General features: G+C 35.6%; 1 protein-coding gene across 6 annotated transcripts in view; it reads left to right on the top strand.

Annotated features, from left to right (window-relative positions):
* Window positions 1-25,588, top strand: part of RIMS1 (regulating synaptic membrane exocytosis 1) — a 484,376-nt gene that overhangs the window by 296,386 nt on the left and 162,402 nt on the right. For all 6 annotated transcript variants that reach the window (XM_007456122.1, XM_007456121.1, XM_007456117.1 and 3 more), the window contains 5 exons: window positions 15,354-15,421; window positions 16,011-16,121; window positions 17,806-17,905; window positions 21,804-21,927; window positions 25,220-25,266. In XM_007456122.1, the coding sequence (XP_007456184.1) occupies window positions 15,354-15,421; window positions 16,011-16,121; window positions 17,806-17,905; window positions 21,804-21,927; window positions 25,220-25,266 (450 nt within the window). The remainder of the gene's footprint in view (window positions 1-15,353; window positions 15,422-16,010; window positions 16,122-17,805; window positions 17,906-21,803; window positions 21,928-25,219; window positions 25,267-25,588) is intronic.

The following is a 25,588-nucleotide window of genomic DNA, read 5'->3' as shown; positions in this document are numbered from 1 at the left end:
TCTTTAGTCATTAAGAAGGGAATGGTGGTAATCATGTAATGAGTTGGTCAATTTGTTGCAGAAATGCAACCAAGAACTTTGAATGCCTAGGTAATTTAAATTAGTTGTTTCAGAGGAGGTTTTATATGAGTTGTATACGTTTTAAAGACCTGGAAGATAAATTCTGACAAACTCTGAACATTGAACAAATTTTAAAGCTGCCTTCAGAGAAAGGGGGCATATTGATAGTAACAGATGGTGGATTCTAGCCAACATGTTCTCAATAGGATAAGATCTGTTATAGATTTTAGACTTACTAATAGCTTTTGAAGGGGTTTTTTTGGTAATGCGAAGCTGTTAGCCTTGCAATGTTTTTTTCTTTCTCTCTTTTTTTTTTTTTCTCTAGAGAATGCCTTAGCCCTTGAAGCTTACTCTTAATTTCTAAGCAGGTCCAAATGGGAACAATTTTTTATCCACTTTGAAGTTTTACTTTTATTTAAAGATTCTGTTTTCTCATAACTTATTTAGATTATATAAAGTTTATTACTTCTGTACTTTCCCTTTTAGCAAATGTCTTTGAAATCAAGGCACTTGTCAGTGAAGAGTAGCACATTGGTATATAGTATTTCTCTTGCCTATTGATATTCAAGGCTTTTAAAAATATGCTTTATTAGAGTCTTGATAGCTCATGAAATTGCTTTCTGATGTGAATTCCCTTGCCCTCTGTATGTAACCACAAAGTTCATTTTCCCTGAGTAAGGTTTCTGGTTTTCCTGAGTGTCTAGCTTAAATAGGGGTCTTAATTCAAGCCTCCCGCTGAGGCTGGGGCCCTGCAGGAGGGGATCATTCCGGGAGCTAGAGAGAAGGCACCTGGGCAGTATAGCAGGTCCCAGGCTGAGTCACTCCTTCATCCAGACTCGTGAATCCTTGCTCTTAATTTGGGTACGGATCATGGACCCTTAAGAGAAGTAGAGGATGCAACGTGCTCTCCCCAGAAAAACACTTAGGCACACAAAACTTTACACACAATCTTAAGGATCGTATTGATCTCCTGAGTCTAATCACAGACCGTGTACAAGGGCTCACATAAGCCAGATTATAGAGCTTTCCTTAAAGATCACAAAAGCAAAGTACTTGACCTTCGGTGGTAGAAAACGTCCTGCCTACCTGAAGGTAACCCATTTCTGTTCCACAGTTTGTGGATAAACTCGAGGTCCTCCAGCCACTGTGCGGGAATGGGGGAGAGGGGCAGGGCCCCTGCCAGTGGGTGCTAGCTGGGGTCAGCAAAGACCCTGGTCCGCTGGAGGTGGGCCCCAGGGCCCAGGCCCTGCCTGGGAAGACCTGCTTCAGAATGCTGTTGCTTAAAAAAACTTAATTACCATTTGATATTTTCGTGAGCTCTGTTATTGCAGGTCATAGTAGGAAAAAAAAATCCTTTCCAAGCTTAACTCTCTACAAGATAAATAAATGATTAGATATATTGATATAGGTAAATGGATTAGGAATGACTGAAAATTCAAATATAACAAAGCATGCCAGCATTATTTCACTACACCTGGAGGGCCGGCCAAGGCTTGTTTCTGTTCCATATGGCTTGACAGAGACTAGTTTTTTCCTGACAAGTCAAGTCTCTTTGACCAATATACTGTGATGCTCTGATTTCAGAGGCTAGTCTTATTCTAGCTCAGACGCATAGTTATAGAAATCTCTGTGTAAGGTTTGCTTTAGTCTATGAGATTTAACTGTAATCAACTATTCAGTGAACGCATGAAAGTGATACAACAATTGAGCACAAATTAAAAGTCTCCAAAATATTGCTGTACAGAATCTCTGAACACACTGTGTTTAGTCTCCACCAGCCCTGGCTGCTTTTACAAAGGTCGATGGCGGTGGTACATTTGTGTCTGTCACTTAAAAGCACATCTGGATATTTGATCTCAAATATGATGCAATGATAATTACACTGAACAGAGATGGTAGCAGGCCCAAAGATAAGTGTGTGTGTGTGTGTGTGTGTGTGTGTGTGTGTGTGTGTTTGGGTGTGTGTGTGTAATTTTTTGTCATTAAAACTATTTGTGCATCACTTTGGAAAACAAAAACAGAACTGTCGAAATTCTTAGTAAAAAGTAAAATTGTAAAGGCTAGCAAGATGTTGTCTTTCAACGTTTCGGCCCCTTCCCACAGTAGAAAATGCAAACTACCCAAGCAAGAGTAATAGAGAGTTTCTCATCTGAAAAATAAGTATTTAGCCATTAAAATATAGTTGCAACAATTACCTTAATCCAAGTTCTCTAAAACTATATTTCGAATATGAATAATAAGCCATTTTTACCTAAAACTAAATGCTACTTACCGTCTTGCCAGGTAGAAAGAAAATGAGGTTGAGTTTGGGAGATGCTACTAATTGACTCATTTTAAAATGGAGGTGAGCCTTTAATTTGATTTAAAGTATGTATTAAATAAACCTCTGTGTATTTGGGGAAAGTTTAAGGTAAACTCTGATTTTTTTCTTAACATTGGAACGATTATAATCACTATAGTATCTTGGTATTTCTTGTAGATTCTATTCATTTCTCCAGCCCCTTCTTGCTGTGATCAGGAAGGCATTTTAGCTAAAATATAGGTTTCTTTATATGGAAATAGGTGCATTATAATGATCTTATGCTGTTAAGATCATTGAAGTTATTTGATCAATCTTGAATGTGCTCATATTTATTGGGAGAAATTATTTATAAAGATTTTTTTATGGATTTATAAAATTTGCATTAGAAAACACATGTGAAAAATTATTGTTTTTAACATTATTGAAGTAACATTCACTTTAACCATTTCATGAAAGAGATAAAGGTAATTCCAGTTTTCATATTCAATGTCACTGAAAATTTTACATATCAGTGCTAACAGTACTCAGTTTCAATTTTTTCACCATATATCTGTTAACTTCATAATTTAATTCTGTTACATACTCAGTCCCCTAGAAAAGACAGTTTTGTTTGCTTTGCTTTGTTCTTACTTGAGAGACATCTATTTTGGTGAGAATCTTTGGAAGACAATTTAACCACTCTGTATATAGGACATTATACAAAGAGCAATTAACCCTATATTTTCCTTTTTTTGTACTGCATTCACAAAACGTCAAAATATAACATTCAAAGAGAGAAAATAAATAATATTTATAGTGCATGAATCCTTACTTTAATACCCGATAAGTCTAAAACAGTTTTTGATAAACAGTTACTACATGTTTCTGTTTTTCCTAGTATTGATTAGTAATGACTTAATTTTGGAACTGTGGAAACTCAACCTCAAATCCCTGGATGGCTGAGTTTTCAAATATGCTTCATATTTGCCAGCCACCTTGTTATTGATGCTATGCATTTATATTATCTTAATTAAAATATTTCTCATCAGAATTGCAGCTTACTGTCTTTTTTGTTGTTGTTGTTTTAAAGAAGGCAGAAAAGAGTGTTTCATCTTGTTTTCACAAAAGTTTATATGCCAAAAAGTCATTTGTTTAGTTGTTGCCTAATGGATATTGTTTTTTTTGTTTGTTTGTGTGCTTTTTGTTTTTAACATCTTTATTGGAGTATAATTGCTTTACAATGGTGTGTTAGTTTCTGCTTTAACAAAGTGAATCAGTTATACATATACATATATCCCCATATCTCTTCCCTCTTGTGTCTCCCTCCCTCCCACCCTCCATATCCCACCTCTCTAGGGGGTCACAAAGCACCGAGCTGATCTCCCTGTGCTGTGCGGCTGCTTCCCACTAGCTATCTATTTTACATGTGGTAGTGTATATATGTCCGTGCCACTCTCTCACTTTGTCCCAGCTTACCCTTCCCCCTCCCCGTATCCTCAAGTCCATTCTCTAGTAGGTCTGTGTCTTAATTCCTGTCTTGCCCCTAGGTTCTTCATGACCATTTTTTTTGTTTTGTTTTTTAGATTCCATATATATGTATTAGCATACGGTATTTGTTTTTCTCTTCCTGACTTACTTCACTCTGTATTTCAGACTCCAGGTCCATCCGCCTCACTACAAATAACTCAATTTCGTTTCTTTTTATGGCTGAGTAATATTCCATTGTATATATGTGCCACATCTTCTTTATCCATTCATCCGACGACGGGCACTTAGGTTGTTTCCATCTCCGGGCTATTGTAAATAGAGCTGCAATGAACATTTTGGTACATGACTCTTTCTGAATTCTGGTTTCCTCAGGGTATATACCTAGTAGTGGGATTGCTGGGTCATATGGTAGTTCTATTTGTAGTTTTTTAAGGAACCTCCATACTGTTCTCCATAGTGGCTGAACCAATTCACATTCCCACCAGCAGTGCAAGAGTGTTCCCTTTTCTCCACACCCTCTCCAGCATTTATTGTTTGTAGATTTTTTGATCATGGCCATTCTGACTGGTGTGAGATGATATCTTATTGTAGTTTTGATTTGCATTTCTCTAATTATTAATGATGTTGAGCATTCTTTCATGTGTTTGTTGGCAATCTGTATATCTTCTTTGGAGAAATGTCTATTTAGGTCTTCTGCCCATTTTTGGATTGGGTTTTTTGTTTTTTTGATATTGAGCTGCATGAGCTGCTTGTAAATTTTGGAGATTAATCCTTCGTCAGTTGCTTCATTTGCAAATATTCTCTCCCATTCTGAGGGTTGTCTTTTGGTCTTGTTTATGGTTTCCTTTGCTGTGCAAAAACTTTTAAGTTTCACTAGGTCCCTTTTGTTTATTTTGTTTTTATTTCTATTTCTCTAGGAGGTGGGTCAAAAAGAATGTTGCTGTGATTTATGTCATAGAGTGTTCTGCCTGTGTTTTCCTCTAAGAGTTTGATAGTTTCTGGCCCTACATTTAGGTCTTTAATCCATTTTGAGTTTATTTTTGTGTATGGTGTTAGGGAATGTTCTAATTTAATTCTTTTACATGTAGCTGTCTAGTTTTGGATATTGTTTTAACATCAGTTTATTATGTTGCCTGGTAAGACAGTTGTGTTCTCAGAGCTACTCACAGTATCAAAATGTCGAGGGCATGTAGAGCCTTAACCAACTTGTTTAGTTTGTTTTTGTGCTTTTAAATTTCTCTATTCCTTTCCCTGTGAATTCTTATTGATGCCAATGTTTGTCTGTCACAACCCTTACTTGCTCTTTTACAATGTACATCTTCAGTGGTCCTGTGGGGTCCAATGCCAGAGAAACTGTCTTATGATTGTGACTAAAATTATGAGTGAAGGCCTACTGGGTTTTTGAATGAATTAAGTCTGGGAGCTCAGATTTGTGATATTGGTTTTTGCCAGAAGAGAAGCCTTTTTCACTTGCTTTCCATGCTTTGGCAAGATTCCCAAGTAAGGTACAATAATTTGCTGTTTACTGAATGCTGTGGTTTAAGCTCGAGACCAGCGAACATCTGTACATCAATTGCATTTTAGTTATTTCTCATGGCAGGAAAGAAATTTTGAGATTGATGGATGGAAAAATCTATATTTTAATGAAAGCAGGGTTTACAATAAATATATTAAGTAATGTTTTGTGCATATTCATTCAGTTTTATTTTAATTCCCACTTTAAAGTCTACCTTTGTACCAAAAGTGACTTAACGTTTCTACCAAATGTAAAAATACAGCCATATGGGATCAGTGAAAAACGTGTAGAAAAGATCCATGAGAGAGAATGAAGATAGACATTTCAGCTGTAGATTTAACCATGAACATCCTAATACATGTGCTTTGAGAAAAATGTCATTAGTTAAAAATGTATAGCATCCATAACATGAAAGTAAACCAGTTGTAGGAGTGCTCACTGATTTGTCCTGATACGGACACCAGAAAGACGCTTCTTGCATGTGGTTTCATGGAGAAGACGCTCAGTAGTAGCAGCGTTGTCTGCGTGATGATCTGTATAATACATAACATGTTGAAGGACAACATGGTAAAAGAACAGTGGGGCAGGGGTGGGATACAGCACAGCCCGGGCACATGGCTGGTGGTCTGGGTTAATGCACAGCTAGATTTTAGAACAGCTCAATGGATTCACTGCATCTCCCTCACCAAGACCTCTGTGCACATTATTGTTTTGAGCTAAACATTTCAGAAATATCCAGGGACAGGGTGTTCCAGAATATGTCCTCCCTGATCTGGGCTTGGGTACGTCAGTGCAGCTGGGTGACTGTGGAGTTCTTTGTTTAAACAGCCAGCGTCCTGGGCGTACTGAGTGGAACCCGGTCCTTCTCAAGATGGCACCTGACCTGTGAGCAGCCAGGAAACCACCTTGAGTACTTTGAAGGCCGGTGAGGCATCCTGATGTTTTAAAGTAACAGGCTTTGGTATGAAGGTTTAATCTAAGAGGAATATATTTTGAAATTACTATATTGGAAATGTTATTCTGGACTCATTCATCCCAATCTTAAATATTCAGGGCCTCTGGGAGAGAATCCCTTTCCCGTGTCAGTGGTTTCAGCTCCTCTGAAGTGAGATGTCTTGGTAATTAGCAGTGCGTATCCTGTGCGCACGTGTTTGTGAGGATGCCTCTTCCCTCCGTGTGCTGTGTGCTTTGTTACTTGCATCACTTGCTCCCGTCACCTGGAGTGGGGTCCCAGCTGAAAGGTGGTGACATCGGACAGCTTGACCGCTTTGGTGTTGTGGCAGAGATCTAGCCCAGTGACCTTGCAGTGTTTTGCTACCCGGTTTCCCGTGGCTATAATTTTGAAGGTGTACTTACCAGTTTTCTCTAGAATAACATGGAGGCATAAAATATTCTCCAAATTGCTATGCCTAGTGATTTCCCACCGCCAGTCAAGGAACTTCCAACTTAAAAAAAAAAAGTCCTGTAGTAGATCTATACATTATTTGCTTGCATAGCCAAAATAAAAACAAAGACAAACAAACAACAAAAGAAAGAAAAGAAAAAAAGAAAGGAGAAAACCCCCCAATATTTATGGTAACTTACTTGGCGGGAGGAAGCTCTGGTTTCAAAACATCTCTTTCTGTTACCAAAATGTTTGCTAGGGTGAATTTATTTTCTACTATTTTATAGCTTCACAATATATTTTTTATTTTTATTGTTTTTTAAATTTTTATTGGAGTATAGTTGCTTTACAGTGTTGTGTTAGTTTCTGCTGTACAGCAAAGTGAATCAGTTATACGTATACATATGTATACCCTCTTTTTTAGATTTCCTTCCCATTTAGGTCACCACAGATCATTGAGTAGTTAGTTCCCTGTGCTATACAGTAGGTTGTCATTAGTTATCTATTTTGTACATAGTAGTGTATATGTGTCAGTCCCAATCTCCCAGTTCATCCCACCCCTCCTTCCCACCTTGGTATCCATAAGTTTGTTCTCTACATCTGTGTCTCTATTTCTGCTTTGCATATAGCTTCATAATATATTTTTAAATGGTAAGCAGTATCAAAAGAACTTTCGTTTTGTTATGTATACCCTCAAAATTCATCTTTGTCATCATTTATTATTCTTGTTATTTATATCATTAAAACCAGGATAGTGTATTGATCTCCATTGATCTCCCTAATTTTCTGTCCCTGGGATGTAAAGGCAGGCGGAAGTTGATTGGACCATCAGGATTATTGCAGTGGATACTGTTTTGCTAGGGTTGCCTGGGCATGAGGTCTGGATAAAGACTTGCGTTTTCCTTGATCAGAGATATTTGCATCCAGAGTTCTTTCTTGTAACGTCTGTGCTGTGACCTCACCCAGTGCTACAGCTTCTGAAACCTTCGGGTAACACCCAGTCCCCAGACAATGAAAACAAATAAACCCCGGTTTTTTCCACCGGGTTTCCTGGTTGGTTGTTCCGAGACTTTGCACGTGACAGCTGGTCTGCCCGTGAATGGATTGCTCAGTGTCACAGAGGAAGCCTGGTCAGTTGGAAGGTGGCAGGGACACCTCCCTCCTATAGGCAGCAACCTCCCCCTGCCATGGGAAAAGGGAAGCAGCGTCCCTAAGACTGTGAATTTGGGGATCTGCTCCCAAGGGTGCTTCGCTACGCTTTCTATGTGTAGATTCTGGGGAAGGAATGGCTTAGTCGTGGGGCCTCAAACCATGTTTACGCATGAAATTTATTTTTCTCTAAACTATTCTCCACGTACATCCTTTTGCACTGTCATCAGTGACCTCAGACCTTTCTTTAGGTACATTTGTATTGTTATGTAATATGGATAGTAAATACAGTCTACTCTAGATTTCCTGAGGGCCATAAGCATCCTTATTTTATTATTCTAGGGCACAAAGGGGTGTGTGTGTGTGTGTGTGTGTTTTCTGTTGTTGTTGCTCAGAACTTTCAGAAATTTGAATTTACTGACTTCTTTGGAAGCCTGTGGCATCAGGTCTATGTGGAGGTAAAGGACACAGACATCACTGCTGTGGGAGTATTTCTTTTTTTTTTTTTTTTTGCGGTCCGCGGGCCTCTCACTGTTGTGGCCTCTCCCGTTATGGAGCGCAGGCTCAGCGGCCATGGCTCACGGGCCCAGCCGCTCCGTGGCATGTGGGATATTCCCGGACCGGGGCACGAACCCGTGTCCCCTGCCTCGTCAGGTGGACTCTCAACCACTGCGCCACCAGGGAAGCCCAATGTGGGAGTATTTCCGAACCCTGAAACTTCACATAGTCTCAAAAATATAAATTTATGTGACCTTTAAAACTAGGAAAATCAAACTGTTTTCTCTCTGAAATAGCTTTTTATTTCTCCATGTCTTTTAGGCCATTTAAAGTAAATCCCCAAAATTTTCTGTGCTTTCCCAAAGCCCCAGCATCCAGAGTGACCCTGTTACAGATTTAAATTTACAGGTTTTTTTCTTAAAACCATCAATCTTGTTATGATGTAGATTATTTTGTTACGAATATAAGCTAAAAAAAGGGAATATTAGAAGGTTAGGAATCTTATAACCTATAAGTTTAACCTATATTAAACCTATTTTAATATAAATATTAAAATATATTCCATAACTAACATCTGTACGAAATAATTTTAAGATAATACAGGCTGGTTTAAAAAAAAACATTTTCAGGGATATCTTTGACTCATCAGAGAAAAAATATGAAGAGATAAGATAGCCTACTTGTTTCGTGATATGGAAGATTTCAGTCACAAATATGTTGCTTATACACCAAAAACGTTTTTTATTTTCTCACATGGAAATATGCTCATATAAATAAGAAATGACAAAATGCTTATTTTCAGATGAAGGGTACATTGCGCAACCTGGTCAAATTAATTACTTCAGATATTTGGGGTTAGGGTAATCTGTATACATCTCAATGTATAGACAACCTCACTAAAAAGGTAACCATTTTCTCAATCCCCCGGGTTCCCACTGGCTTTGTGGAAATTAACAGGAAGATTCCTGCCACTGTTTCTGTGTGTGATGGGTCCTTTTCTCACCCTGTAACAATCACGGTTAAAGAAATATTCCTTTCTTCTGAGCACTTGGGCATCTGTTGTATACCAGGCCAATTATTAATTTTTATAAACAGAGTGACTTTAACATTCTTCTACGCCCATTTCGAGTCGTCCAGTGGAAAGATTACTGATACCACTTGTATTTTAGCTATGATTGCTATCTAACTATCAGTCTGATCTCTAACACTGTGATTTCTTATTCCTAATCTCGATTATGTAATTAGACAATACAATCTATTTCTAAAGTCCTTTACAGTTTACAAAACTGGCATATCTCATTTAAGCCTCACGGAACTTTTGTGCGGAAGTGGCATCATCCCCGTTTCATAGGAGAGGACGAGGATTATAGAAATGAAGAGATGATATTACGATAATGCCCCTGATATGGCAGGGTTAGGGTGAGACTCACAAGTCTCTAGCTTCCAGTGCAGTGCTCTTTTTACACCACAGCTGGGTTTTATATGTTTTATAGAAACAACATAATTTTAAATATTAGGTTAGATGATACTGTTAACAGAGAAATTAAAATATAGGGAGGTTCTCTGACTAGTCAAGGTTTCAAAAAAGTAAACTGTGGGGCAGAAAAAGTATTATTACATGATGTTAGAATCGACAGAAACACTTATCAGTGTTATCATTGGCAATACTTTTCAGTGTATATTTTTACACTCCAATGGACGCTGGCATTTCTGGGGTGCTTTACAGTTTATATAGCACTTCACGTGCATTATCTCATCCTACCCTCGAAAGAACACTGGGTTGCTATAGAAGTTATTATCTCCAAAGTTGAGGGATTAATTGATACGATGGAGCTCAGAATTCAGCCAGAAGTGTTGATTCTGAGTTGCACATAACTGCTTTGTAGAATTGTGTGGTGGTCGGGTTGACATTCCCCAAATTAGCTCTCAGATTCGCCAAGCAATACATATAACCACCTCTACCAAATATGCTTACAAAATTCTCCTTTCCCAGATCATCTACCAGCCTTCTTGCCTGTGCCCTAAGTTTATAAATCGCAGAGACAACATCACAGGTCCTCAAGCAAATATTTAATCTTTCTCTAGAGATAATTCAACTCTGGAGGTTCTATTCAATATAAATAATTTCTGAATGCAAACATCTTTGACACCTCATTAACTTAATAACTAAGAGTTGATGCATTTACTTGAACTGTCAAATTAGTAAACTAAAGAGAGAGAGACGGTGGTATTATTGGTTCTGTGATAGAAACAGAGCACATTGTGAACAAATGAGGATTTTGAAAGTGCAACTTGTAAGGTGCATTTGGAGAACAGCTACTTTTAACTAATCCCTAAAAGCTGGAGACAGTGTAATTCTTCCAAGGAATGACAGTTGGTGTGTGTGACCTGGGCCAGCACCAGAAACTGGTGTTCCTTAGAATTATTTCAGTTCCTTAGAATTGTTGAAAAGGTTTTTGCTTGAAGACCACTAGTTTGGAGATGCCATCAGCCCTGCCTCAGGCCTTGCATTCAGGGGACACAGATCTGCGACTTAATTACACAGCATTTACCATCAAATTGTGGAGTGGACATTGGATTCTGAATGAAATCACCAAAAAATATTTGAAGACCAAAACTTTTCTATACCAGGAACTTAGACTGACAGGAATTCGATTGTGAATATGACAAGTTACTGATTTTGCATCCGTACACATAGTATTCATTACTTCACAGATGATGTGGTTAATGATTTAATTTAACACATACATGTTCCCATTTTATTTTACTGCCTGGATACTAAGTCCTATTAAATAATATTTGTTTCTTATCCCTGACTGTTAAATAAACTTTGGTAAATTTAGGCTTTCTGGGGCTCTGCTGTATAGAAAATTATTGCTGACTGACTTCACAGTTAGCTCCATTATTGTATATAATTTCAGGGTAGGTGTGAATATACTTGCCCTTTGCAGGCATAGAACTCTCTAAAATGAAATTCTAAAATATGAGGAAACTATTCAAAATGGCATTTTCGTTATATGAATCCGAAGTTAAGATTTTATCTCAGTTCTTAGACTTCACATTTTATTTACTGTTTATGAAAATGTCCTTGTACAGTATTAAAATGGATTAAAGTGGATATTTTTATCATATTATAACCAAAGCAATATTTGTTAACTTGTGTGCTAATCATGGTACACAGTGTTAAAAATACCCAACTTTGTCTCAAATTAAAACCTCGTTCTTAGAACTGAGTTGGCTTTTGCATATGCACTGTGTATAGACATATAGACATATAATGTCTATAGACATATAGACAATAAATGTGTTTTTGCCCAATATTTTAATTTGTCTAGTGTTGTGCTGTAATAGAGTACCCTAGGATTCATCTAATTTTATTGAGTCTCAACATATATCCTGCTGTAGATTATAAACAAAAATAAAAGAGTAAAAATTTAAAGAGGTGTACGAAAATTCTGGGAAGGACAATTCTGATTTTTGGTCCGTGATTTTTATAATTGTTTTGAATGGTGACAATCTGTACTATGTAGGAAGAACAACTGAGTTTTTGAGATGAGAAGTAACAAAATTATGGCTATGTATTATAAATTGTTCAGAGTTACTGTGAGTTGATCTTGGAATTGGTTTGAGTCCCATCTTTTATCATCATTATAATGACGTTAAAAATACATTATATATGTTTTCTGGTGATGGAGAAGTCCAGACTTTCTAATGCTTCAAGGCTTTGGTGTCAATAACCTTTCCTTGACTACTCGCACATTAGATGGGCATTCCACTTGGTCAACGGTAGCTGCTATGTAAACTGTGAAATAGGTATTTAATGTGTGAAATTAGCTATGGTTCTCTCCCGACAGTTTTAACATACCCATACAGACTCAACCATGCATCTGTATTATTTAGAAGGTATTTTTGTTCGTTGCCTTCGATTGGTCTTATTGGAATCCACTGTGCTTTGACATTAGCTATCACAAGGTACAAAAATTTAACTCATAGAGATGCATGTTTATGCATTGCTAACATACTCTTACCATAATGACCTGGGTTTAGGAAAAGGTAGTTCTCTTTACAGAAAGCTCATGTGTCCTTAGCTGACTTTTATTTGTGCAATGAAAGCTGTCTGCTTACTTATGAAGTGTAATTAACCTGCTTTTTCACAAGGAATAGGATAAAAGTCTGTTTTTCATGTTTTTACAAAAAAGTAATGCTCAAATTATAACACTTCATTGGACTTGGATATTTATGAACTTGCCATTTCAGTTGACAGAAGCATCTATATTCTGGATTTAAATTAATGACAATAGTAAATTTATTCCTTTACAGTCGTATCGAGCATTAGAACCAAAATGCTTTTGCATCAATTCCATAAGCAAATACCATGCATTTATCATTTTGTAGCTATGCCACCTGGCAACCAGTATCTTTAATCACCTATTAGGAAAGTAATCAAGGAAAATGATTTATATTAATGAAATACTAGAGGCTGAATATCTTAGGGGGGAGTTTTGTTGAGTGTCACTTCTATTAATAATAGAGAAATGTGTCTTATAAAGACAAATTAGAGTACTTAAAAAGTCAATAATATCTTTACAATTTAATAATACATGGAAAGAAGAAACACATATAGTTTAAAACTACATATTTAGATTTTAGAATGTATTTTTTGTAAATCTTTTAGCAAAAATGTTATATTTTAATGGGTGATGATGAAATTAGTGCTAAGAAAGCTGTCAAAAACTGTTCAGAAAATGAGGGAAGTGTAATTGTGTACTAAAATATATGCAACTCTTAGTGTATGCTGAAATACTTAATGTCTCTTTTAGATTTACATTTATTAGTCATTTTTAGTAGATTTCCAAAACTGAAAAACAGAATTTTTAAAGCTGTAAAATCGGTTCCATTCATACGAGCACTAATGTAAGAATTAGTTCTGACTGAACACCTCAATGGCCTGGCAAGCTGTATATATACATATGTATCTCCCATCTTAAGCCAGTTTAATTAGACTCTCCATTCACGATCATTATCCTACACAGCTTACGGATGACAGAAAACCACTGCCTGAAAGCAGTCTTTTCATAATCAGCTGTGCTCAGTATCATTACCGAATTGTACTGGAAACATCACCTTTCAGCTCTTTGCATACAAGGAGCCCTTTTTGCCCAGCAGACATTCATGAGATACCAATATCTAGATTTTCTCAGGAAAAGGTGAGTGAAACAAGGTTGGACCCCCTACGAGGAGCTGGAAGATGAGCCAGATAAGGACCCCAAGGAGTCCAGTTTCTAAGATCTAAGTCAGTTCCTTCAAGACACAATGAACTGGTTCTTTGAAGCCTTTAAAATAGGAAGGATTTTTGTCATTTCTTTAAACCTTCAAGACTTCTCAAAGCAGCTTCCACCTTAATGACTAATTTTTCTTCTTCAAGCCCCACAAATATCTCAGTGGGTCTATTAATTTGTCACAGTATTTCAGAATGAATCAACATTTAATGAGTCATCAGCCTTATTACTAAGTTTGTGAAATTTTAGGGAGAAAGCCTTATGAATTGCAACAGTCTTTTGAATAATATTGGTAGTTACTACTGAGTAGTAATTTTAATTTTATTATTATTATAAATAGTTTTTCTTTCAAGAGGAATGGTGCCATAATACTAAAGGCAAAACAACTTTAAAAATAAGCACATGAAATTTCACAAACAGTAAAAATAAAGGAGGAAAAACACCTTTCCTTTTACAACTTTCCTTATATCTCATTAACTAAGGTGGTCCAGAAGAATATTAGAAATCTATAGTTGCCAAGCCATGTATACCTTTTAAAGTATATGATTATGAGAAGGATATGAACTCCATGTGGAGTAAATTTTAACAGAATATAGTTTCATAGAATATACTGCTGTTATCTACATGCCATATTTGAAGAGCATTTTAGTATTTATTGTAGGATATATATCATTCTACTAAGCAATTGAAGTATATGGATTTTGTTGTGCCTGCAGATTTTAAACTTTTTTTTTCCATTTTCTATGATATTTCTTTTATGGTGCCTGAACTTGCCATGCCTGTCATCTATATTAAATTCTTTATTTATAACCTTCACAGACAGCATCCAAAGTATATTTTCCTAACAGTGAGCTAGACATCTCACTGTTAGCTGGCATGCTTTACTCACTCTCCTAATATTTTTCTCTTTGAAGAAAATTTTTCATTGATTGAATCTGATATTTAAAATGTAAAAGGTCATTTATTCTCATATGGTTACCCACTCTGGCCTTTCTGCCTATGCAAATACAGCACTGCTGCTTTCCACTAATTTTTTTTTTCTCTTTTTTTTTCCTCAAACACTTTCTTTCACATTATATTTTGAAGCCAAAAATATCAAAATAAAGGTTCATAAGTTCATGTTTACAAAGTTAGGATTTTTTAAAGTCTTTTTTATGACTTTAGTAAAAGTGAATACTCTGTCATCTGTATGTACTCTTTTGCTGAACGTTTTTCTGGATATTTAACTTTCAACACCATGTCCTAAAAAATTGTGTGCCCAGTTGTAGAGACCAGAGAATAAGTTTGAAAGATACGGTGAAGTTCACAAGAGTTGAAGAGGAGGCACTAAATTTTAATACTTAGTTCAGTGAACACAGTTCTAACCAACATCACTAATGACAGTCTGTGCCTTGGCATGGGTAGTCCTCTGAGGGGTGGGAGGTGGAATAACCTAGATCTGTCTGTACTTTTTATGTGTTTCTGGACCGAGAGTAAAAGATAACCCTCCCCCTTGTATGACGTGCATCTGTGGCACACGTTCATTCCGGGCGTTCGGGTCACAGCCTGTGCAGTGCAGGTGTGTATCATCCTGAGATGTACACACTCGAGATTACGATATTCATAACCCTTTACTTTACAGATTGAAGAAGTCGCGTGTAAAGTATTCCTTCTCCACGTGAAAGCCATTACACTTTTCATTCTCTTCCTACTGTGCAGGTGACTTGGATTATTACTGGCTGGATCCTGCCACGTGGCATAGCCGGGAAACATCACCTATTAGCTCAGTAAGCATTCTGGGAGGGAGATTTGGGAGTTCAGGGACTATGTGTGCTGTTCCTTATCCTTTGCTGATACGTGATAGATAGTAATCTCATTCTGCTCTCCGTTTTACATTTTATGAGAGTAAGTATTGATTTCATTTGACAGTACAGTTCTGAAGGAAAAAACAGTATCACTGAATAATAACCAATTTTAAAGTAACCAACAGCAAGTGTTAAATAACGGCTGTAGGTAGATGAGATATTATTTGGTTAATGATGTCAACATTAACAACTCAAAATATAGAATCGATTTGATTTAGGTAAGCAGATATATTTTAAAATTTCAATTCATTTCATTTCAGAACCATATTTTAGAGATGTACTTAGTTACTGACTACGTTTAGAACAATTTAGTGTAGTACGTACCTATTGCAAATAAAATACAGCACTAAAAGAAAATTGTTATAAGTCAAGGATAGAGCCCACCAGAATAAAGAATTCCCTCAGAGTGGCCTTCAATGAGGAAATCGCACCATGCTACAACCAATAATTATGTGTCTGTAGGAAAGAAAACAGCTGGTTTATTTTTATAACTTTGTTCATGTTTTAATAGCATCCTGTAACGTGGCAGCCATCTAAAGAGGGGGACCGATTAATTGGACGCGTTATTCTTAACAAGAGAACAACCATGCCCAAAGAATCAGGTGCATTACTGGGTCTGAAAGTAAGTATGCTGGTTTATAATGTTCTCCAAGGCTGAATTATAGTGTGGACTCTACATTCAGCAAAGTTGCTGACAATGATTTTTAAGTATCTTCTCCTCTTCAAAGTAAAGTTCTTCTAGTGAATATACCTTGTTAATATATTGATGTCTTATGGTATATTTAGTACTTTTATCGGTGTAATAGTTTAAAATCATTTGCTAAAATGGCATACAGATGTCTTAGGAAGCTGCAATAAAATATAGGAAAATGAAATAATTTTCCTCTGAATATAAAGTTCAAGGACAATTTTTACATTAAAATGGTTTTAACGGAAAGTAGTAAAGTTAAATAACGTGGACATTATCATTTTATTATATCCTGACAAACAACACCAAACATTATTAAAGAGATTGTTTCCTAAGTGCAATAAAATTTATGGTAATACCAAGAGAGTAAAATGTATCTTTTACAAATATTACCTGACTTCTAACAGATATAATCTTTAAAAAACTAATAAATTACAAAGATGTAATTTCGGTAAGAACAAACATATATATACCTTTTGTTTTATTATGTGTGTGCATGTCACATGGTTTCATTTGCTTCCGTAAACTTAAAGAAACATTTAAAGATGTTGCTTTGGGCTTCCCTGGTGGCGCAGTGGTTGAGAGCCCGCCTGCCGATGCAGGGGACACGGGTTCGTGCCCCGGTCCGAGAAGATCCCACCTGCCGTGGAGCGGCTGGGCCCGTGAGCCATGGCCGCTGAGCCTGCGCGTCCGGAGCCTGTGCTCCGCAACGGGAGAGGCCACAACAGTGAGGCCTGCATACCGCCAAAAAAAAAACAAAAAAAAGATGTTGCTTTAAAATTATTATTTACCAAGAGATTGTATTAACCTCTTCAAAACCATCAACTATTAATCCAACTAAAAATTTGTTATTCAGTTAATGTCACCTTATTGATTATTATCATTAGATTCTCTTGCTATGAAATAATTCTGATCACTTCCACTACCGGGCATGACCCTAAGAGTATGGATCAACCTCAACTTTTGACATTTTCCCTCCCATTTTTAATTACACACATTGAGCCCCTGCATTGGGAGGAATTAAACTTAGAAACTTTCCGATGTGTTTAATTTTAGTTATGGAGGAAAATCCAGGTGAGCGTGTTAATTATTCAGTGATATAACTCAGACTTGGAGAGTTCGATTGGATCCTGTATGTATTGATATTTCAGATGAGGAGGTCATTCGGGTGGTCAGGAGTTGAGATCAACTTAGGCTGTTACTCTGGACCATGGTGAACTGCTTCCCCGAAGTGACCTGTTCTCGGTTTAAATCCCCAGTCTTCGTCTTAGACCTACATTCTACTAAAAATGTACAAAAGAGATCAACATCTCACGTCACAATGGGACATGATCTGAGTGTAGAAATTCAAGTGAATTTAGGGGGTAAAGAAAAAATAAATCCCAGTTAGTCAACTGTGTCAAACACCTGCTGTCTGATGGTGAGAGGGGGAGACCTCGTCTTTTGGGAGTGCGTTGTCCCTGGTGCAGGCTCCTTTGACCGCAAATGGATCGCACTTCATCTGTGTTCCCGCACCCCATCCTAAACACCTCACAAAAGCTGTAGGATTAATTCCTCAAACAAAGAAACTTATGTCTCAGTGTGATTCTTGGGAACTTACAAATTTATAATTACCCAGGTTGTTGGAGGGAAAATGACTGATGTAGGACGCCTCGGTGCTTTCATCACCAAAGTAAAGAAGGGTAGCCTCGCAGATGTAGTTGGACACTTGAGAGCAGGTAAAGTTTCACTTTTAAACAGTGAACAGTAATGTGTGCTCTGTGCATGGTGGTTTTCAACTTTGGGTAAGTTATGCATAAGTAAATAACTAGTTTTAATGCATGTATACAGATTTGTTTCCTGATACGGATACTTAACTAACTGTAAAAATAGGTAACTGTACCTCAATGGCAGTTTGGAGAAAATGAGTAGGAATCTTATTATTTACGTAAAAATAAATAGGCACAAAATGCTGAAGGATTACTAATTTTTGTAGATGGCTTCCTAATGTTGCTACAAAAATGCAAAACAGTTTAGCCTGTGCAAAAGATAATATCACTGTTTAGTCCTTTATTTTATAAGCCATAGTAATTATTAAAGTTCTTCATAGTGGTCCCCAAACGCTTATTCAGTACCAGTGATTTTAATAAAATGTAATCATAATCACATTTCTTACACAGATTAAGTAATATATTATTTGTTAATTTAAATGTGACCTATATTGTATTCATGCAGATGTGCTGCTTCTTGGTATTTGGAAATTTACATTATGTTACTTTGTAACCTTAATATGACGTAATAAAATCATTTAATATATTGAAACCTACCATACTTAGTAGCAACATACTTTAAAATTTATTTTCAATAAACTGGGTTTTTTTCATTTTAGTAAAAATCATATTAACATATTGTCTCCAGTTTGCTGTACTTCAGAGTTTAGTAGAAATCTTTTGGTGAGAGTGTCTGCTCACCCATTTGCCAGACAATTACAGAGGAAACAGAGTAGAATGACCTGTCGCAGTGAGGATTAATAACCCGTAGCACGAGGAAAGAGAACGTTTCTAGACTGTGCTTTCAGTTTTTATACCATAAGGTTATAATTATTGAGACCTTTATAAAAATATTCTATGACTGTTAAGGACATTTTTGTTGTAGTTGATTATCAGGATATCAGTTCGAAATCATTTAGATTTTTTCTTCGATAGAGACATGCTCTCCAGGTATCGTATGTGGAGAAAAACCAAATGAGGGATTTTTCTCCAGCTGCTATACACACAGCTTTGAAGATGTGTACTGTACACTATTGTTTCTTATCAGGGACTACTTATGATTCAATAAGAAAACAACTCAATCAGGAGTGACTGAGTCAATAACCTGAGTCTTTGCTTGTTTAATGACTTGAAAAGAAGCCTTGAAAAGTATGAGTCCCTTGTTGCCTACTCAAGTGTAAAATACCTTTAGCTACAGAAATCTGAACTTGCAGATCAGATTATAAACATGATATCTTTGGGGTTTTCTCTTTGCGTTTTAATAGACAATTTCTTAAGAAAGTCAGTGAAGGGGTTTTTCTATATTATATATCCCTTGTAGTGATTAATTTCACCTAACACCCTTATGTGCCTAGAGTCTGAGAAACTTTAAAATGTCAGAAGCTCAACTTAAATAACTATAAAACATATAAGTGTACTTTTCACTTGAAACAACTGATGTAACTGAAAAACATATTTTTAAAAATTAGATAATATATCCTGTTTGATTTACATTATTATTTAGGAACTACTTTCCTTCTGTTTGCATATAAACAGCATTGACCTTTAAAAGTACAGTTTGTTTTTTTTATTAGCGTGACCTTTGCAGTCCGTGAATTGACCTTAGCATTTGCAGTCTTGCTGTAGCTCTTTCTACTGCTGTTCCCCTAAGTCTGCGCCCTGCCCCACTGCCTGACGTAATGATCAAACCACAAACTTGACACTGACACTCTCCTTATTAAGACCCTTCAGTGTCTCTCAGGCACCATCTGCTCAGGTCAAAGCTCTGTAGTTTGCCCCCAACTTCCAGCCACCTCCTTACCAGTCGTTTCATCCCCAGCCACGGTGGTCCACCCAGGCAGCTGTTTCCACCTCCAGGACCTGGCCAGTGCCTCTCGTGTCCGTGGTGGCTTTGCTGCTCCTGTGATCTGCCTGTTGAAGTCCTTGCCATCCTTCGAAGCTCACGTAAAGTTGCTTTAGTTCTCAAGGGTTTCCTGACATCTCCCCTGAGCAGTAACTAATAACTTCCTCCCTGGCATTCCTTCTGTTCCGCAGATGAATTCCTGTCATTGCCTGTAACATTTGATTAAAGGTATTCATTTCTGTATTTTTCTCCTCCACCGAATTTAAGGACAGGAGAAAGTCTCTTTTATCTTTGTATCCTTTTAGTCGACATCCCTGCCTGAAAAGAGGACTCAGATATAAATAAATATTGTTAAGGAGGCCACCGTCTAGTTTAGGAGTTCTTGATTTGTAAATAATTAAATACATGCATTAAGTTAATTTGATATTGAAAGTTATGCTTCCAGGTTGTTGGCTATAAATAGAAGAATTTTATAGTGCGGTGCTTTTGCAAAATGTTGACTGCAGCACATTACTGGGTAGCAAAGTTGATGTACTGGGTTGCATCCATTACTTAGAAAAACAAAAAGAACATAATAGAATAGAAAATATCAGGGTAAGTATTGTTTTAGAAAATATTTTTTCGTATTCACACATACATGTATGCATTCACGTGCTGTAAACTTTATTTCTTTTCTTGGTCAATAAAGTTAAAAGACTCCAAATATATTTTAAATTTGTATTATTATTTTTTAATATAGCGAAGTGTATTTGTTGCCTTTTTGAAAAACTGCTAGGTAACATCTTAGATCAAACGATCAGAAGTGATTTAACTACTAGTACTAACCATACTCTCTTCTCATACCAAAGCAGCATTATAAGCTTTTCAAATATTTGCTCTTTTACTTCTGAGTAAGCAAACACTTGGCGGGGGGGATTACTTTAAATAATCCTAGCAAAACAAAACTTTACTTTTTTTTAAAGGCATAGCTAAAAACTAAACAATTCCATATTTATCGTTAGCTTTAAACTGTACAGTGATGATATTGATCCATTAGTTCGCCACATATTTCCTTTGCTACTAAAGTGTTATAGGCACTGAGAACAACAAAATAAGCAGAAACATAAAAAAAAAACTAGTATACTCCAAAGTATCACTGAGGCTGGGATATTTCAGCTGAGCCTCCGTTGTCACTTGAACGATACTGGGCGGAGGCATTTGAGACCTAAAACTGCTCTAAATATTTATGAAGATAAATAATTTTTCCCAAATGGTCTTTGGTGAAAACTCTAGTTAACAAAACAAGTTGTTTGCATGTGCATTTTCACATCGTAGCACTCTCCTTGATGACTCTTCAGTTATCTAACAACCTAATAAGCACTATAGTTTTATTACTTTAAACGTATTTTCTAATTTTACTTTAATGCTCACAATATGTACTATGTATAGAACGTGTGTGTTTTGAACATCTGGAAGTGGGTTAACTGTCATGCAACAGTTTTACATCTGCTTGCTTTGTAACTTGCCATATAGCTCCTTGCGTTACCCTCTGGGTATGAGTTCAAATCCTTTCATGCATTTTTATTCTGTTGTGCATCTGGAGAAGGCAATGGAACATGACTTATAGTTGGAAAATTCATGCTAACAAATGTTAATTGCTATTTCTACTAAAAGTAAAGCAGGATTTATGCAGCGTTTAATAATCTTTCATGTATAGAGCCGCCTACATTTGTTATATGGAGGGCATGCTGCTCATTATTATTTTTTAATGTTTCCAAATGAGCTGTGCTAATTCCATCCCATAGCATGAGATGATTTTTATATGATTTCTGGTCTTTCTCAAAAGATAAAGGTAGTTTGTATCCAGAAGAACCATTTAGCTGCCATGATATGGCAATCAGTTTGCTTTCAAGAGCAGAGCCTAGACAATTAAATTATTTGTATATGTTTTGCATTTCTTTGTTAAAAAAAGAAAAAATCAAGAAAAGATAAGAAAAGTAAACAGAATATATAAGGTAAAAAAATACCCTTTTTTTTAAATTCAAGGGGATGAAGTTCTAGAATGGAATGGTAAACCCCTGCCGGGAGCTACAAATGAAGACGTTTACAACATTATTTTAGAATCAAAATCAGAACCTCAAGTTGAAATTATTGTTTCAAGGCCTATTGGGTAAGGCTAAAAAAAACTTACTTCTTAAGTTTAGTAAATGACATGTATTAGCAGGGTTTTGAAAAGAAGTTTATACATTCATACAGTACATGTTAACGTGGATAGTTTTTGCTTCACATATGGGCATATACATTTTAGATTTTTGAAATCTCTTAATCTTTAAACTTGAATACTGAATTTTCTTCACTACATTTTAGAAGCTCCACAACTTAACCATTTTAGTGTCAAAAAGTATTGATATGTATTTTTCAGAAGTGGGCTATAAAGTAAAAATATTTTATTTTAATGGTAGAACTATTTATTTTTGTGAATTCTAAATTATTATCGTATTTCCTTAAAGGGAGTCACTAACAAACTCGTCTTCTTGTGATATTTAAAATAGTAATCATTTCATACGTCTACATGAACTTTTTATTAGTCTACTAAGAATGGAATATTTTTTCTGTATCTTTACCCATGGGTATTTCCAGATTTTATTTAAAATCAAGCAAGTTTGAAATATTTAAACATTTTAATTGGCCATAATAATTGGTATGATATTTTTGAAACTCCAGTATTCAGCATAATTTAATTATCTACAGCCAATGGGATATTTTCTCTATCTTTGTATAGAGTTCCCATAATGGTAGATTTTCTTAACAAATCCACAGATTCCAGAACATTCATTTTGCCTGTCTGTAATTTTTTGGAAGGCATTTTGAACTGTCTCATTATAGTTGGCTTAATGTTTGAGTATATTTTTGGAAATTATTCCCTTTTTTGTATTCTCTAAAATATTATAGAGCCATTAATTCAAGACTTTTTATGCTGGAAGAGTAGTAACCTTAAATTTTTGTTGTTCTCATGGATATATGTCAATGCAAAACATACCAGAAAATATAATTATCCTAATTCTCAAAGAACTGAAACTGTATGATCATATATTCCAAAGAAAATATATATATACAGAACTCTAAAATAAAGGCAAACTTATAACCAATTTTAAGTGGTGATTATTAAGAGTAAATATTGAAGGCATTTTCAGAAGTATTGTACATTTCCATGCAGATTTATTAAAAATAGTGACACTATATAATTTATGCTAGTTTTACATGACGTGTTTTAGTGCTGAGGTAAATATGAGGCTGGAAGAGAGGTAAGTAAATTGGAAAATGAATCAAAAGTATAAAAAACAAAATTTAAAATCAAGCATTGTACACATTGCCAAATACTTTCAAATATATAGTGGTTTTAAAAGTAATCAGCTAAGACGCCATTGATTCATGATGACTTAAAAATAAAAGAACTAACAGACAATTAAAGTGGACCGGAATAACATTTTCATTATATTTACTGTTGTGAAAAATTAATTTTAAAAGTATTATTTGCATAGCCACACCTAAACCGTCATGGATTGTGGAATTCAGAGGAATATGGGAATATGAAGCTTATATTTAAATAAAAATCAAAGCTGGCATCAACTTTCCAGTTAATAGGGAAATGATTAGAACCTTGGAAGAATAATTCTAGCTATATTTAATAATTATGTTTAATGTAGTTGTGTAATTAATTTAAAGCAGAAAGCAGATTCATAGTTTTGTGGGATAGAGATTCCAAGAAGCATTCCAAATGTAATTTACATGCACATTGACCAGCATGGTCCAACAGACATCAGCTGTCCTGAGGTACTGCCCACTTTTGCCAACCTACCTTTATGCTTATAATTGTTATTAAAACTATTTTACCACCTTGTTTGTGAGCAGAGCAATATAAGAAGGTTTGTGTAAATGTCAAGTGGACATTTATGCATTAAAATACTACTGAAGCAATTAACATTAAATATATTTTAATTCAAAATCACTTAAAAATTTTTTTACGACTTCTCCACAATTCTTCTTTCACAGACACATCAAATTCAAAGCTTGTGTCTGGTTTTGGAGCTCCAAATTTAATTTTCATAACTGACTTTGAGGCTGATTTTCAAAGAAGTTGTACTATCTAAAAAAAATATCGTTTCTAGATTTTTAAGAATTGAATTTTATTTGCCTCGAATTCAGGAGAAGATAGCAGAAGATTAATAGTTGGTTTCTTGTGTCTTAGGTATTGAAAATTAGTCTAATTATTACATAAAATATATATTTCATACGAATTATTAGTTGTACATAAATATATAATAAAACGTATTTATAAAATACACAACACAGGATGAATTGTCATTTGTAAGAAGTATAAATTGTAGGTGATTAGGAGAATTAATTTGCACAAAAAAGTGAAAATGAAGAGTCAGGAAAATCATCAAACAGAAAATGAGTTTTGTTTCAATTCTCCCCAAAAGTGCAGAGTGAAGTTAGTTCACAAGGTAAGTGGTTAGAAATTCTTAAATAATATTCTGATAATTTTATTGGAACTAGCTAACTCCAGTCTGCTTTAATTTGTCTGTTAATATTTGCATATTGTTAATCTCCTTACATTGATACTAAAATACCTTGGAAAACAGAAGTTAAATAGTTTAATACAGTATAATTTCCAAACTAAGCTGGTCTAGGGTTCGAAGCCCACAGTGGATAACCGGTGAAGCTGAGGTCATATTAAATATTTATTCAGAACAATTTGTGAGTGTGTCAGGAGTAGGTGTTCTCACAAGTCACTTTCTAATCATCTAGTAAATGGCCATATATTTAGCTAACTTCAGCATAGAAATATGAATCTCTGTACAGGGTTATATATGTGTATATTAATTATATATTCACATATATAAAATATTTTGGCTTTTCTGTTGCAAGCTTGAACCATTTTTAATTTCCAAAGCAACCCATCCTTTTCATTTTTTAACTTTGCCCATGATATTCACCATATTATTTTATTATCAAAAGATGTTTCCCTCCCTTTCATTCAGTAAACTCTTTCAGATGTGTTTGTAAAGCATATTACTGATTTGTAAAATATGTGTCATTTTGATTTTCTAGAATTGAAATAAAATATTGCCTTTGACATTTTTTATTTCCAAAACCTGCTGTTTTGGTAGTAAAAATATTGTGGTGATTTTAGCCACAATATTATTCTGATTGTTGTCATGTTAGAGTGTTTTGCTATTAAATGTATAAAAACTTATTTTTCCTGCAGTTTTTTTTTTGTGTGTGGTGTTTGACATTCATGCACGTTAGAAATTGCCTTTATGGTAACTCCCGTCCATTTCCACACCTGTAAAGGCCCAAAAGGGTTTTCCACACCACTGAGATAAAGTGTGGCTGTGATTGCCTCAGACAGGGTGGCTTAAGCTAATGGGATTTTCACCATACCCTGTTTCTTTTAGTGACATTCCACGGATTCCTGAGAGCTCCCATCCTCCACTGGAGTCCAGTGAGTATAAGATTTACTGTCTCCTTTAGTTATTTGATGTAAATGAGTTGGCAATCATGGCAGTCATGGGAAACCCAAAGGAGTTCTGCTTTAAGATTTTTCTCTTTCTGCTCTTTGTGTGTGTGTGTGTGTGTGTGTGTGTGTGTGTGTGTCTATCAAAAGTTCAAAAGTCTTTATTGGCAATAACCTTCTGCATCATAGCAGTCAGGATGCACAGAGCAAAATTAATATACCAGTAACAGTTCTATTTGCTGTACATGAAAATGCATTGTGATAGTGGATTATTCAGGTTGATTGGAAATTGGCTCAGTGTCATGAGCAG

The sequence above is a fragment of the Lipotes vexillifer genome, unplaced genomic scaffold (assembly GCF_000442215.2).
Source record: "Lipotes vexillifer unplaced genomic scaffold, Lipotes_vexillifer_v1.1 scaffold693, whole genome shotgun sequence".
Classification (NCBI taxonomy): Eukaryota; Metazoa; Chordata; class Mammalia; order Artiodactyla; family Lipotidae; genus Lipotes; species Lipotes vexillifer.
The sequence above is the reverse complement of the archived record's forward strand: the minus strand, read 5'-3'. Positions and strand labels throughout refer to the sequence as shown.